The sequence below is a fragment of the Anguilla anguilla genome, chromosome 2 (assembly GCF_013347855.1).
Source record: "Anguilla anguilla isolate fAngAng1 chromosome 2, fAngAng1.pri, whole genome shotgun sequence".
NCBI lineage: Eukaryota > Metazoa > Chordata > Actinopteri > Anguilliformes > Anguillidae > Anguilla > Anguilla anguilla.
Window position 1 is genome coordinate 67168021 of NC_049202.1, and position 15500 is coordinate 67183520.

Genomic DNA, 15500 nt, shown 5'->3' on the forward strand with positions numbered 1-15500 from the left:
AACCAAAGGAGACTTTTTTTTTTGGAATTAACTGAATTTCTCTGGGTGTACTCAGCTCATTAAGGATCATACCCATTAAACACTTCACACCTGCAATAACATGCACTGCAAGAACAAGCTTTTGTTATTAAAATATTAACAAGAATAAAATAAGCACATCAACAGGTTAATCCATAAGTCTGACATAAGAGTACCTTCAAATGTTCTAGTTCTATCATTTACCCAAATAATGCAATTTTCTCACTGGTCTGTAAAGCTAGTTAGTCCTGGACACCTTGAAACATGTCCCATGAGTGTTCATCAATATCCTACTCTGAATGACTGGTTGTTATCACTTATTCAGGTTGCATGTTCAAAGACAAAATTTGCTTTCTTTGCACTGTTAGTAGTTAAAGCATGATTTACAAGTTTATACCTTCAGTTTATGGGAGCAATGGGGGATTAAACCAAGCAAATTTCTCTTTTGAGACGCAGTGTAGGACAGGCCAGAGTGGGCCATCTCTGCCATATGATTCATTTTTCTTATTCCAAAAATCTCATAAGCAATCTGCATGAATGTCCCAGACACCTGCTTCATGCGTCAGATTGAATATTGTCCATGGTCTCCATTGACAGCCATTCCATCTTGGGCTGCACAGTGATTTGAGAGAGTGGCTTGACTCACGTTATCCAAGAGCACTGTTCCAGACCACTAACTGAACTAATGCACATCTGAGGTACAATGCAGACCAGAAGACTACAGGTGGTCATATACATTTTACTACACAAGGATTCAGGCCAACTTCATATCAACAAATACAGTAAAAAAAAAAAAAAAAAAACACCAATTCAGATGAAGTAGACAATAATATCACACTAATTCTACAAGGCAATACAAAAACGAAAAGCTATGCAAAAATATTTTAATTATTCAAAAACACAAAAAACAATGTTTGTTTTCGCATTTTGTTTTGACAGCAGCTGTCCCCAAACAAAGGATTAAGAAACAAAAAAAAAAAGGCTTTACACAACAAAAATCAAGGTACACCAGGAGCCCATGTGTTGCGCAGACGTAAAATATCACTGGCCAGTCAGTCTGTTGCTGCTCAAATGAACACTATATGGCAGGCAGATTATCAGGGCACAGGGTGGGCACTGGCCCTCCTCAACCCCAGGAGTGTTCCATCAGTCACAGCAGAAGGCAGGTGAGGAAGAAGAGAGAAGTCTGGGTGTTCAGGGCAGAGGATGAGTGTAAAAGTTCTCAGGAGTTTTATTTTACCAGAGGTCTGGTTTTATCGTCATCGCCACACTGGTGGGCTTTATATTTTCGAACCTCAGCCATGTATTTTGTCCAAGCATCCCCTTTACCTGGTTCAACCTAGAAGTAGAGGAGAAAGATTGGTTCGGTGTCATATAGGGCACGAACACTGAGCACAAATCTACTCCAAGATTAACTAGGTTCAGTCCCTTACGTTCCAGTTTCCCATTTTAAGGTTACACTGAAATAGAAAATTCTGGCAGAGAATGCATCCTAATTTAAACAAACACTGCTAGCAGCAGTTGCATCACAGTCACTATATTGTCTCAAGTCAGAGGTTTTAAAGATCTGTCCTTTGATATACCCACTACCAAAACAATCGTGTGAACGCAAATGAAACTATTATTAAAAATAAATATATTATATTTTTATGGTGAAAAAAGTAATTTAGGATGATGTTAAATAGTACCTCTGACTCCAATTTTTGTTTCTTGGCAACCATTCCTGTCTTGAGCGCTAATTTGGCACCGCCTCTCCGCTTGCCCACCTGGTTAAGGAACAGAACAACTAAAACCGTTATACGAGCCCTTTCAAAGTGCCCTGGAGAAGACCGCGACAAGTAAAGATAGAAGCTGTCTACCCTAACTAGCTACATTTAAATTAATTCAAACTTAACCAAAAAAAATCTTTCGAGTAAAAAGACTTGTAACTGTACTGGCTCCATATATTTTTGATGCAATCGTGAAATGCAGCTGGGGAATGGTTTAAGAGTAGCGATCTTAGCTAGCTAGCTTAGGTAGCTAGCGAACTTGCAAAATTAACGTTAGACTAACCAGCTTTCCATGGTAGCAGAAACAGTTGCTTCCACTTCCAGCGGTGTTGTCAATTCAACTAACGTTTGCAAGCTAGCTATATCCACTTTAGCAACTTAGCATTAACCAAGATGGGCAAATTGCAATTAGGCTAGCATAGCTATCATTGCTATACATTGTAGAAAACGAGTAGCTAAGACTTGCTCCCACACATCGACTAATATGTCATGGAATTACTAATCATGAATGTTGCTAGTGCAATGTTAGCTAGTTTAACAGGTTAGTTGACCGATATGAAATTTAGCAGGGTTCATTAGCTGCATGAAACGTGCTACAATCAACCAAAAAGTGTTTGTTGGTTGATTGGCAGTTAACCAAACAGCAACGCTCTAGCTAGTAGTAGCTAGCTATATGCGTGAAAGCGCTGGCCAACTTGAAGCTAGGATAGCTAGAAGAAAAGCAAGAACAAACAACAATTTGTCTATATTAGTTGGCTGTCAGACTGGACTGCTAGCTAACGTTAGCCAGGGCGAAATTCCATCCTCGCTGCTGACTATCACTAGCTACTCTCGTTATTACTGCCAAACCCCTTACAAAGCTGGCCACGCTAAAAGTCTTCTTTTCTTGCGTCGATTGTTCTCCCTCTGCAGAGCCATTATCGTCCTGACACTGGCCCATCTCTCTTTTTCTTTTCTCCTCCTCCATTTTTTTCTTAAACATTTCCAAAAAGCTGCCGTCGTTGGCGAAAGCGTTCCCCCCAGTAGCATTTCCGACACCTGGGCCATGACTGCCTGGTGAGTCGGTGTTGTTACTGTTGGATTCGCTTCTGCTAGTTTTGCTACTCCTGCGTTTCGCATCCATATTGTCTGTGTGGACCATTGATATGTAGAGTCCAGAAAACCTCTGTCCCAATTGTTTTTCTTTATCTTTATAAACCGGCGTTTTCTCGTAATCAAACTCGGCCCAATAGCTAGCTGGCTAGCTAACGTCAGAGCGCTGCTGTGTGCGGCTGCAATCACGCCACCTTAACCACAGTCATGCTGCAGTTCAAAAGCAGTCGGGCGGCTTTAGCGGTCCGCGTTTAAAGGGATAGTTGCTGTGCAAGCGCTGCTTTGGGGATAAATGATTAATGAAGTGTGTGTTCTTGTCGAGATCTCTAACCAGCGAATATTTTACCAGTCGGTGTAGAGCGAGCATGTCGTCAGAAACAGAAATATGTAAATATCTCAAATATCCTTCATGGCAGGCAGAATTATACCAGCCAGTTAAGAACGTAGGCTACTCAAAAACTGAAATAATATCGACTTTACTCGGAAGTACGAGAAACTGGGGCTATTCCCTTGAAATAGGCTACTACTAATTCGAATTTTAGTGCCACTGCCTCTCTGATCTTATTCTAACTTCCCTGAACAAGGCTTTGACTTTCTGCTTTCTGGCCTCATATTATCTAATAACACTACTGTTAATATGCAGTTTTGATGTTTTTTTCTCTTACGTAAAAAAATGTAAATGCACATGTTTTAGTTGCTTTGAGCAGACAAACAGTACATGGGTCTTTTAGGTATTTTTATTTACAGTTCAGTTACAGCTTTTACATTTAATTGCTGAGCTACTACAAAATTCCTAAATGTAGTTTTAAAAAAAGAAACATGGTTGCACATCCATTACTTCCCATTGAAAGATAGTCTTTTGTGTTCACTTTGCAGGTTTAGATGCTGAGTAAGTGCTGTTTGCTCCTCATTTCTTTGGTTTGGCTGTTGCAGTGTGCCTAAAGTCATTGTCATCAAACGGTGGCCAGCCTTCCTCAGGTGTTTCAGCACCTTCTCTGCAGCATGTTCTCGTTGGCAGGTCCGCAGTTTTGGCCGAGTCACTACCCGTCACCTACTTCCAGCTGAGGTTCTCTCCTATTCCTTAGCCAGCACGAGGCTTTAATTGGTCCCTCCCAAAACCTTTGTGCTGCTCCTTTACTAATGCAGTCTTACACCAGTTTGAATACTCGACTGTTTCTGGCTCACAGTTGTTTTCCCACGGTAGGGTAAGTTTGATCAAGATCAGCGTCTTCGCCTCTGTAGGCCGTAACACCACATCTGGTCTGGTCTGTTTGTACAATTTTCTTCTTCGAAGGTCTGCCCTCATTCCTTGGTGATTGTGCCATTTGTAACAGGCTCATGTCCGCAAGTCTCGTCCGAACACTGTCACGTCTATCTGTGTTTTCGTTCTGTAAGTGCCAGCTTGCATCCTGCAAAAAGATGTGCCATGCTGCTGCTCTCTGCAGAGCTTACAAAATGGATATTCTTTCACACCGTATTTTTGCGAGTTAGTGGGTGTTAGTAACGCATGACAGGCTGCTCGTAATAGGACGGCAGTCAAAACGGCTTCAGTTGTAACAGATCTGTCCCGCAGAGAACCTCCATTCTGGGTGGATCCCATTTGGCCCAAAACCCCCACTGTGTGCCCAGTTCTCCTGCTCTGCTCTGTCTCCTTTTCCACATTTCTGACTTCAGCTTGTTGAGTCCTGGACCTCCTGTCCCTTGGGCTGGCCTTCCTCTGCTGTTGTCATTTATTAGTGCCATTTCCCCTTTTACTGCTTGATTTGGAACACCTAATCATGTCTATCAACCCTCATTGCTGCAACCTCCACTATCAATTTGGGAGAGTGTAAACAAGTATACATTTATAATAAAGAAAATCTCATTATAATAGTATGATTATGATAATTATATATTCTAAATAAAAATAGGAAACAGAAATTTCTGTTTCATAGCCACCTAGGCTTTGTTCTTGGACATAATTACAAACTTGAGTTTAACTGGGGCGACAGAGCTCAGGAGGTAAGAGCGGTTGTCCGGCAGTCGGAGGGTTGCTGGTTCGATCCCCCACCCTGGGCGTGAGCAAGACACCTAACCCCTAATTGCTCCCAACGAGCTGATTGGTACCTTGCATCGGCAGCCTTTCACCTTGTGGTGTGTGTGAGTGTGAATGGGCGAATGAGGCATCGATTGTAAAGCGCTATATAAATGCAGTCCATTTACCAACTGTTGCCACCTAGTTTAGCTTAGCAAAGGTTAGATGTGAGTAATGTTCACTGTGTGAACTGGACTTTAATGTGTTCATAGTTATGAAGTTGCTTTTGGTATGCACTTGTTGTACGTCGCTTTGGATGAAAGCATCTGCCAAATAAGTGCAATGCAATGTAACTGGTTTCATTTCAATCAGGCTATTCTACTGTGTCAAATGGCATTCGCCTGCCACCGTGTGGATATGGAGAAATTATCTGAGTGAACTGCACATGGATGCTTTTATAGTATCTAATGGGACCTGTTTTATGGGGCTGTAGAGTAGCACGTCCTACTCGTTATTGCTCGTATAGGTCTCCTGGCTTCAGTCAGCACTGTGGGGGTGAGGTGAGGTGCTCACCGACTATGACTATGTGTATATGCTGTATTGATATTGCTCTTCCAAAAAACATAACTGAAGTGTGGTTGGCATGTTAGGCTTACAACTTCTCTAGCGGATCTTGCGTTGTTTCATAGTTTTGTCACACAAGATTATATAACCTGGGTGGTCATCAAGGTTACAACAAGGTTACACTTTTTAAGAAGTGTGGTTCCATATCAAGCCATTGCATGTAGTTTGAAGTAAAGGATTCTCAATGTAATTGTTTTTTTAAAAATCTTGACATCTGAAAATCATTCAGTTTTGCTAAAGAGAGGAGCTGTCACAGAGTTGTTTGATCAATCAATAGTTGTATATGATCAGGCATTAGCCATCAATCTGCTTTCTCTTCCAGGGCCAATTTTGTCATAATACCATTTTTTTTCTCAAAGGCCTAACAGCTGGACAGTCCTGGACCGTGACAGCCCACCCAAAACCTCGCTGCCCTGCCACAGATCCGGACTGTGGTTGCTCGGGCAACCGTCCAGCACAGAAGTGGCAGAGGGCAGCAATAAGAGGACGCTCAGAGGGGAAATCTTTCCTCCAAAGCCCGGAGCAAACGGAGGCTGAAAAAAAAAAGAGAGAGCCACAAAGAGGAGCTGTTTGCTCAGTTTAGCGCCGACTTGGTCAGGACGCTCCCCGAGCGCAGCGGGGCTTTGGCATGGCTGTGGATACATCAGGTCCTGTTTGGGAACGAGACGGAGGCTCAGACGCACCCTGCTGGGCCCCTCACCAGCAGGGTCTGATACCCCGCCCCAGGAAGAGAACTGCTCATTTTGGGCGACGTACTAAAAGAACAGCCGCCCGTAATGCGTCTGGTGCAGCTTCACTTGTCTTTGTGCTGTAATGGATAGCCAGGAATGGGCATATTCTGAATGCGCTATTCTGCTGTGCGCTAGCCCCTGTGCACTGAAAATTATTGGTTACATGATCATTTGCATTCCCTACCCTCTTTGCTGCCCCAAATTATAACCAAGTTTTTAGTTGATCTAAATACAAAAATACAGCTGAACGATATGGGAGATACCATGTTTTGTGTTCAATAAGTTATCTTCTAATGTCACTTTAATACAAAATAAGAGGTCAGTTTAATAATGATTCTTGCGTCGATTCCTGTGTGCTTCTGCATGCCGGAGGCAGACCAGTCTACTGATATATCTGTCAGTTATGTCTGACAAGACCACAAAAAACAACAGTTAGGTAATATATTGCGAGCTAATCCTTGTGCCAGAAGTAAAACCACCAGCTAGACTTCAGCAGGACATAAGCAATCCTCAGGAAGGAAACTAGCAAGCTAGCTAATCAGTTGTTTAATACAGCTAGCTAACACTATGTCTGTATGCTAGGTAGCTGCTGTGTGGCCACTAAACATAGCATAACAAGCTAATAACCTCCCTACGTGAGAATCCAGAAAAGCTAGCTGGAGACCAAGTTTGCCGACAGTTTCATTGTACAAGGCCTATACCATCATCTGATTGGAGATATCTCTACAGGTGGCTACACTCATGTTGTTTAGGTTCAAGAGCACAACTGAGCCATGAAACAATATGGTGCAGGTTTACATGTGAAATGATAGCTAGCTTCCCCCCATTTTTTAATACCTTACAATAAGGTCACATGAATTGGCATGAACTAATGTAGTTGCTAACTAGTACTAAAAATGGATCTGTACAGCTTTGTTAATGTATTTGTACATCAATTTTAACAACTACATTAGTTAATGCCGGTTAATATTGGGATTACAAAAACAGTTAATGAATTTGTTAATGGTTAACTAATTTTAAGTTTATCACAGAAATAATTTATTAATGTATTTGTTTACTACTAACAAACCTTTGTGCTCAATGTATTTGTACATCATTAATTCATGTTAACAATGACATTAGTTAATGGCAAGTCATGTGACCTTATTGTAAAGCGTTACCTTATTTTGAAGTTAGATGTTGACAGCAAGAAAGCAGTAGCCTATCAACTGACGGGGGAGAAAAAATGGTGGCCAATTTATTTATTTATTTTTTGACGTGTTATTGGCTAACATTGGTGTACATATGCTGTGATTAGCTGAAGTGTGCTGGTTTTGCTTGGGGCAGCAAATTAAGAAACGGAAGCAGAAGCAAAAAAAGATTAATAATAATACGAAGGAAAGTAACAGAAATTAAATATCCAAGTAACTGGTGCTTTGTTGTGCGGCTGTATGAAGTTTCATTAGAGAATTTGTGTGTTACATGAGGTCAGAGGTCATGTTCATAAAGAGTCTATGGTCCTTGTAGTATACGTAAGGGACACATGCCCCACCGAGGCGTAATACAAATAGAAAAATAATTTTCTTGACGTATGAAGTGCATTCAGTTTCTACTGAAGAGCTGACCCTTAGCTTATCTCAGGAAGCAACACACAAATTTCCTCTCTCAAGTCTTTGATCTCGAAGAAAAATACACACCCAACATCAAAGGGACTAAATAAAGACACCAGACAGCACGGCATTACAGTCAAGAACATCCTTTTATTTAATCAGTTAAAAGTGCTGCTCTTTTCAAACTGTTTTTATTATTATGGAAAAGAAACTGTAATTAACACATGCATTTCACCTTGAGCCCTGGGGGCGTGCTTTCTGAGACATGGACTCTACTCTGTAGGCAGAGAGGGGGCGGGGCCAGCTGAGGATCTGTCTGTGCGTCGCTAAACGGTGCTACATGCTAAATAAAAAATATGAAACGAATGGGGAAAAAAAATAAAATAAAAAAATGGACATCTGGCACAAAGCTAGGACAGGGCTGCTCACCGTCAAATGGGCCATTTCCAAACCCCCCACACAGCAGGAGAGGTCAACGCTCCGCCCAGGCTCGGTCACTGCAGCCAATCACCTCTCGTGGCTAATACTGCTGCTGGCTTCTCAGAATAAATCAGAATAGAGTAAACCCACCCCGTGTAACCGCTCAGGAAATGTTTAGATGGAGCATTATAGCTGTTCTTTTGCCAGTAGAATGATTGGAGTGCCAGATTTAACTAAACAGATCAAGTCTGCAAGTGGTTAGAGCGGATAGGACAGTTTGATTCTTGCAGAAGGGTTTTTGTTTCAAATAGTAATGTGGGGGCTGGCATTAAAAAGGCCCTTGTACAGGACTGTACTGGTTTGAGCTTTCACCCAGCCATGCATTTGGACAGTCTGTCATAAGGTGCTTAGAGTGGTTTCATTTATTTGATAAATTTTTGAGATGTTTCCCTACAACCACTAAAAAGGTGCCATGCATTTTTTTAGCATCCCATTCTCATCTTGACATCTTGCTAATGAAAAGTATATTACAACAAGAACAAAAGAAATTGTTAAAGCAAAACGAAGATCAAAAACAATTTGAACAAATTTAAAACAAATTGAAGATCAAAAAACATACCAGCAAAAAAAAAAACAAAAAAAAAAAAATGAAATGACAAACTGTCCTCTCCTATCCCAGCAGCCCCTTCACCGCCACTCCCTCCCCACCAGAGGAGTATCACTGTATGTTATTTTGTCCCCTGAAAGCAGACAATATGTCCTCAACCCCCCCCCCCCCCCACCCAGAACACAGAAACCCCCCCACCCTCACACACCCTCCCCATGCCACCCCCAAGAGCCCACTGGTGTAACTTGTTCACGTACTTTAGCTGTTCAATGGAGAAGCTGAAGAGATTGGTATGGTATACATTGTGAAGCGCACAGACAAGAATAACATGTGAGCTAACTGCATTCTGCTCAGACAAAGTTTTTGCCATTTTTTTAAAAACCCCCTCCACTCAGAGAAGGGGAGAAACAGAGACAGACACACAGCTACAGACTACTCCAGTGTCCAAGAGAGGAGGAAAGCCAGAAGGAAGGAAAGAAAGAAAGCAAGAAAGGAAGGACAGATATATATTTTTTTTGCTTTTTTTTTTTTCATTTAACAATAAAAAGAACTAAATCACACCAATTTCCTTTAGTACTATATATACGGCTTTGAAAAGCTAGAAGAGGATATAGGACAGTAAGAAGGAGGGGACTGGTTTTTTTTTAGAAGGGCGCTCTGGATTACAAGATGGAGTCTGTGAACAAAAGGCACTTTTAAGGGACAACCTTTAAATGCTCAGAATCTACACTACATCACAAAACACAACTTTATTTTCAGTTTTCATTTACACTCAAAGGCTGAGAGAGAAGGGAAGGTTCCATTTTTTTAAAAATACATGATTATCATTTTTTTGGGCTTTTAATTCCCAAATGTGAAATTCAATATCTCTCTCTTTTTTTTTTTGCTTGTTGCCAATGCTTGCACTGAGATGGGAGTCTACAAAATCTACCAAAAATCAGTTCACGTTTCACATCTCCCATCTCTCCAAGCATGTGGACTTTAGATCAGTTTTCTCTGCTTTGCTGGCACATTTAGAACAGGATAAAAATTTTTGATGCATCTTCCTAATCAGGGAAGCTCTTGTCTGTGTCTCAGCATGAACGTGGGTTATTTTCATTGTGGGTACCACTTCAAATGTTAAAAAAAAAAAAAAAAAAAAAAAAAAAAAAAAAAGTGATGGACTGGCAGTGTTCTTGTGAACATATGATAAGTGAAATGTGGAGGGCAATTCTGGTCACGATGACTGATGGGCTGGGTACAGCTCAGATCTTCAAACACTGCAGCGTGACACATGGGTTATGCTGACCTGGCTTTCGTCACAGAGACACTTGACCCACTGAACTCTGGGACTGTTCACTCATGCCACCGGAGGCTACGTTTAGCTTGCTATTGAAACAGCCTCCTCTGTTCTATTGCGTGGCTCTGGGGGATTATAGCGCTGAATCTGCAAGCTCTCCTGACCTCGCTCTAAGTTGGGTAAAGGTTGAGGAAAAATGCCTTTTGTCACAACCTAGAAGTAAATGAACCCCTCCCCCCTTAGTAAATACAAAAAGAGGAATAGAAGAAGAATAATGCTCTTTTCCTAAAATGTGCTTTATGATAACGCTTATTTTTGTTTATTATTTATGTATAATAGAGTTTGAATGTACTTTATGTCATAAAAAGCACCAGTTTCGTCTAGCAATATATAATTTCTTGATGTTTTGTAAAATTGTTCCTTCAGCCCTCCCACATTTTAAAAACAAATTATTACAAATAAAACATTAAAAAGTGAAACAAAACAAAACAAAAATTCAAAAAATTTTCCCCCAAACTTACAAAGACTGGGATTCTTTTTTTTCTCCGCTCTCGTATTTAGAGTCCCAGAGCTTGTGGACTTGAAACAAAAATATTTTTTTTTCTCTCTTTTCTTTTAACTTTCTTAAAAATCTCTAACAGACAAACACAATTATCTACCCAATGCATTGCACATGGCTCAATCGACATACATTATTTTTCAATAATAATACTTTCCATCCAAAAAAAAAAAAGAAAAAACAAAACAAAGTAGGCTGTTTTACTCTTTTTCTTCAATTCTACCCTCAATTTTTAAAAGAAATGTTTGTTTTTTTTAACTTGCCATGGAATTTTCTTGCTTTTTCTGGAGGTTGTGTATATGTGTATCAGTGGGTCAGTACTGGTACATTTGAACAGATATTGAGAGATGCTGTCACTGACTGACAAAGCCAGGCTTCAAAAAATAACTAGACTGCCATAGAGCTTATATAGCAAAAGAAAAGAGTATATGTTCATAAATATATATGTATATTATATATATGTATATATAAAGATGTTTGCAATCTCCTTTAGTGATTGGTCACCGGTTTAACCAGTGATTCTGAGACATAACATTTTACCATTCTCTATAGCTTATGTGTGAAAAAGAACCTGAATTCATGTTAACAAATTGCATAAAGGGAATACAGAGGCACTTCCATAGATTAAAAAAGAAATCACCATTGTCAATATAATCCTTATGCAGTGGAACTAATTTTCTATGATGCTGAGGAGAAAGCTGCTCACTGGCAACATTGTTTCCCTGCAATGAAACCCACAGCTTGGCAGTCCAGTTATTTTGTGAGGTCAGTGGTTTGATTATTTTGCCTTTCATGAGATAAGCATTCAAAATTTCTCTCACACTAACAACAAATCTCAAATCAATGAAAAAAGGCAGTTTGGAGAACCGAAAAAAATAAACATGTCAAGGCTTCCCTTTATTGTGATCCAGGGGTTTGATGTGTGTGCACGCGCGTGTGCGTGTGTGTGTGTGTGCTTTTCCTGCTGTGACCGCGGTGTGTTTTTTGTGTCTGAGTTAAACTATGCTGGATGATGTCGTGACCTGTGTGTGGTTTGCGTACTGTTAGGAAGGCGAATCAATGCTGGGCTGAGCTGGAGGTGGATGTGTTTGTGAGAGATTGCTGTCTGCTTCGTGGGTGAGTTGTGGTGATGGGGAAGAGGAAGAGAGGGCAGTTTGGTGCCACCTCTCTGAAAGCACGGCGATGGGGGGGGGGGGGCAGGGCTTGGGTCGGGGGCCGCAGGGAACGCACCGCAATGGAAGCCAATCGCTGTGTGGCCTGGGGCAGCATCAGACACCCCCCCACCCACCCCAAAAAAAATAAACTATGATTCAACTCAGAGATCTCCCTCTTTGTCCCGATGAAATGGGGGAGAAAAAAAATTAAAATAAAAATCAAAAACAGGCTTTTGTTCCACAGTTTCATCCAGTTCTTGGAACGTGGGCTTCTGGGAATGTAAACATTAAGTGTAAACGTTACTGGGGAGGAGGGGCAGAGGGGGGGGGGCTTTGTCAGAGCGGAGATTTGGACATCCTGCCCCTTCCTCCCTTTGTGTTCTATAGCACGCAGCCCCGGAGAGCTGCCATCCAAGACCCCCAGTCATGCTGCCACAGGCCCCACCCGTCTCACAGGTGCGATTGGCTGCCAGAGCAGTCATCCCCGTGTCCCCCGGCCCCCCAAACCAATCCGAGAGTTGCGAGAGGCGCTCCTAAGAGCATATGGGAGGAGTCTGAGCGGATCTACTGCAAAAAAAAAAACGAAAACATGGATTTCTAAAATGAGTTTAGAGTACGGTATTGTCCTGCAAATTAAAACAAAAAAAGAAGAAGAAATACAATAAAACCACAGTGAAGAGAAGAAAAAAAAAAATACATGAATGAAACCCAATAAAACAAGCAAAACAATAAACTAAAACCTTAATCCAGCATTGAGATCAGAAGAAAAAGAATGAACAGAAAACCCAATCAGGACAAATGAAAAGAGAACCTGTATTATGTAGCGGCTGATACGTTGCTGTTTGTTACCCCGTGTTCCAGTTTGGCTTTTGGACAGCAGGAGAGAACCACGCTCAGCTACAGCTGCTGGCTCGCTCGCGCACGTCCTGCTCGCTGTGTAAGGTTGGGAGATAGAATGTGCTGCTGACCGTAGCCGCGCAACAGCCCCGCTCAACGGCGCAACGCCACACGAGGAACAGCGAACGCTGGGCTGCTCTCACCACACGCACTGCCTTCCAGTGCTGCTGACTCCTAAAAGACCAGCTCTGGTGGAGGGAGAGAAGGCCTGAGTGCAATGCAAGGCTTAGGGTAGTGTTCTGACGTGCGCGTGTGCGTGCCTGCGTGTATGTGCGTGTGCGCGTGTGCGTGTATGTGCGTGTGTGGGTGTGTGTGCACGTGTGTGTGTGTGTATTTAGATGTTCTTTCGGAGGTGTGTACTCCACGGTGCGGCAGAGGGCCCGGGGGTGGTGTGTGGCGCGTGTGGTGCGTGCGGTGGTCTTGGCAGGGCAGCCCTGAGTCTTGGGTATCTGCGCAGTGCCTCACCTGCTGTTTCTGTGACTGTGTGCCTGCTGTGCTCACCCAGAGGGGGGGGGGGGGGGGGGGGGGGTAGGGGGGGAGGCGCCAGACCTGTCTGGCCACGGCTCGGCTGATTGGTTGGAGTGAATGTTGCTACGGAGGCACGTCGCTGCAGAAAAGCTTTGTTTAATTAGTTTTGCTCTTTTAACATCATTGCTTTTTCCCCCCACTGATGTGCAAAATTGCTTCTATCCCTCATTTGTTCCAATAGTGCATTTGAGTCGGGATGTAATTGCACACGATTAGTGTTAACGTGATTTGTCGTGGCGGGTTGTGGATGTGGACGCAGCAAATTCTTGTTTTGTTGGCGATGCTTCTGCAGTCACTCGTTGTGAATTCAGCCAATTATTGTTTGACGGATAAGCAGAGATCTGTCAATTAGTGCAGGTGTCTGAACACTGAATTGTGCCACTGTGATTGGCTGATTAAAATGGGGTTTGTAAGTAACTTCCTGACTGCAGCGAAATATAATGTACTGTTCATTCTCTCCAACCAATCACGTCAGGACTTGCAGTTGGACGGTGGATTATGTGGAGGGACGATTCTCAACAGCCAGAACGGCCATGCCCAAATACTGACTGTGCGAAAACTTATTAGATTTTCTCAATTCAAGGTTCTTTTAAAATCTAGATTCATAGTTTATTTTTTTTTTTTTTAACCATATTTTTAAAATCTGTTGCACATGCAGGTTTTCGTGATTCTTCAGCCTTTGTGCCTCAATATTAAAAGGAAAAAGAACTGGGTGATTTTCCGGTTGCTTTTGCTGCTCTCCAAGATGACTCCTCATCTTCCTCTTCCTCTTCTGAATTAAAATTTTCTGCTAAAATGTTTTTTTCCTCTGGGTTTTTTTTTTGCTTTGTTCATGGAGCTGAGATTATTTTCCTGTTAAAATCATGCAGGTATTTTCTGTTTTTCATCGGTGTTAGAAGGGCTGGAGAGCGGTTTATTTAATTTATCTTTAGATTTTCAATACAGAATTTTTGTTGTTTGCTTCACGCAGGTCTTGTCAGAGGAACCAAGACTGTAGAACAAAAAAAGAAGAAGAAAACAAAACAACTTAATCAATCTATTACAATTGAGATTTTAGTACACCGGAAATAAAATGTAGAATAGTCCAGATATGATAACGCATTGTATTTGGGAAATAAAGTTTTCCCGAAGTAGTAAAAAATAACCTCAATGAAAAAATGGACTGATATGAACAGTGTGTAGTGTAATATGTACTTTACCCTACAACAAGGTACTGAGTTACCCAAGTATGCATTGGTTTGAATAAAAAATACAAATAAAATATTCTTAATTAATTCTGCTAAACTGGTCATATGTATTGTCATTAATTCATGCTAAAATTCAATTCATTCAAACAGTTTCTCATTTTTCCAGGAGAGGGCGTTCCTGTATCAGGGCTGGTATGCAGTGCGCACAACAGACTTGGCCCATTTTGTCCTTGGAAAAAATTTGAACATGTCAATCAACTTGATGTCAATCGCTCTTCTTTTTATCTATTAAAACCAGTGTCTTTGTCATTTTAAAAAAGTTTGCAAACTTGAAATGATGCAATCATGAAAGCTAACAAGCTAAAAACGCAAAGACAACAACTAAACTTAAGGTCATAAAAATGTTTTAGGATTTTCAAACTCAGTTCTTTGAGTTTTGTTTCACTGAGCGAAAAGACAGTGTGTGCCCGTCTCTCGAGTTGTGTCCAGTTCGGGACAAACTCAGAATGAAAAGCAAAGAGAACTCTGCTACAATCCTCTCTAAACTGGCACAAATGAACATTCTAGAAGTCAAGTCCTGGAAACCCTGCAACTCTGGAGAAATAGTCTTTGTTTAGTTCGACTCTTGTAGGTCACAAAAAAAGTTTGTCTCTCCCTCCCTCCCTTTCTCCTTCTCTATCCCAGCAGTCACTGGACTGTTAACTCCTCCTTCTCTTCCAAACTTCCTCTCTCCCTCTCTTGCGCTCTCTCTTGCTCTGGCTCTCTCTCTCTCTCTCTCTCTCTCTCTCTCTCTCTCCCCCAGAGAGAGTAATCCTTGGCAGTAGTGACCACCCTCTCTTCTTACACCCCCCCACTCCAAGTTCAAGTTCAACTGGCTATGACATCATGTCTGGTTGCTGTGGGCAACCAGACAGTTGGGACGTGACTTCTCCGAGGAGCGCACAGCTTAAACTACTCTTTCACTCTCCCTCCTTCCCTAATTGTCTTTCCCTCACTGCTGCAGTACCAGTGTCCGGACACCAGAGGGCCCCT

General features: G+C 41.8%; 1 protein-coding gene and 1 long non-coding RNA gene across 18 annotated transcripts in view; both read right to left on the reverse strand.

Moving 5' to 3' along the window:
- Positions 1-741: 741 nt before the first annotated feature.
- LOC118220586 lies at positions 742-3158 on the reverse strand. Its single transcript, XR_004763973.1, has 3 exons — positions 2644-3158; positions 1707-1784; positions 742-1357 (listed from the first exon to the last, which is right to left on the reverse strand). It is a non-coding gene; the product is annotated as an uncharacterized LOC118220586 (long non-coding RNA).
- A 4809-nt stretch (positions 3159-7967) lies between these two features.
- LOC118220584 (nuclear factor 1 X-type) overlaps positions 7968-15500 on the reverse strand; it is a 170899-nt gene continuing 163366 nt past the window's right edge. For all 17 annotated transcript variants that reach the window (XM_035404512.1, XM_035404509.1, XM_035404501.1 and 14 more), the window contains one exon: positions 7968-14272. Coding sequence is in view for 13 of the 17 variants with exons in the window: in XM_035404501.1 (XP_035260392.1) it covers positions 14258-14272 (15 nt within the window). In the remaining 4 variants the exon portion in view is untranslated. The remainder of the gene's footprint in view (positions 14273-15500) is intronic.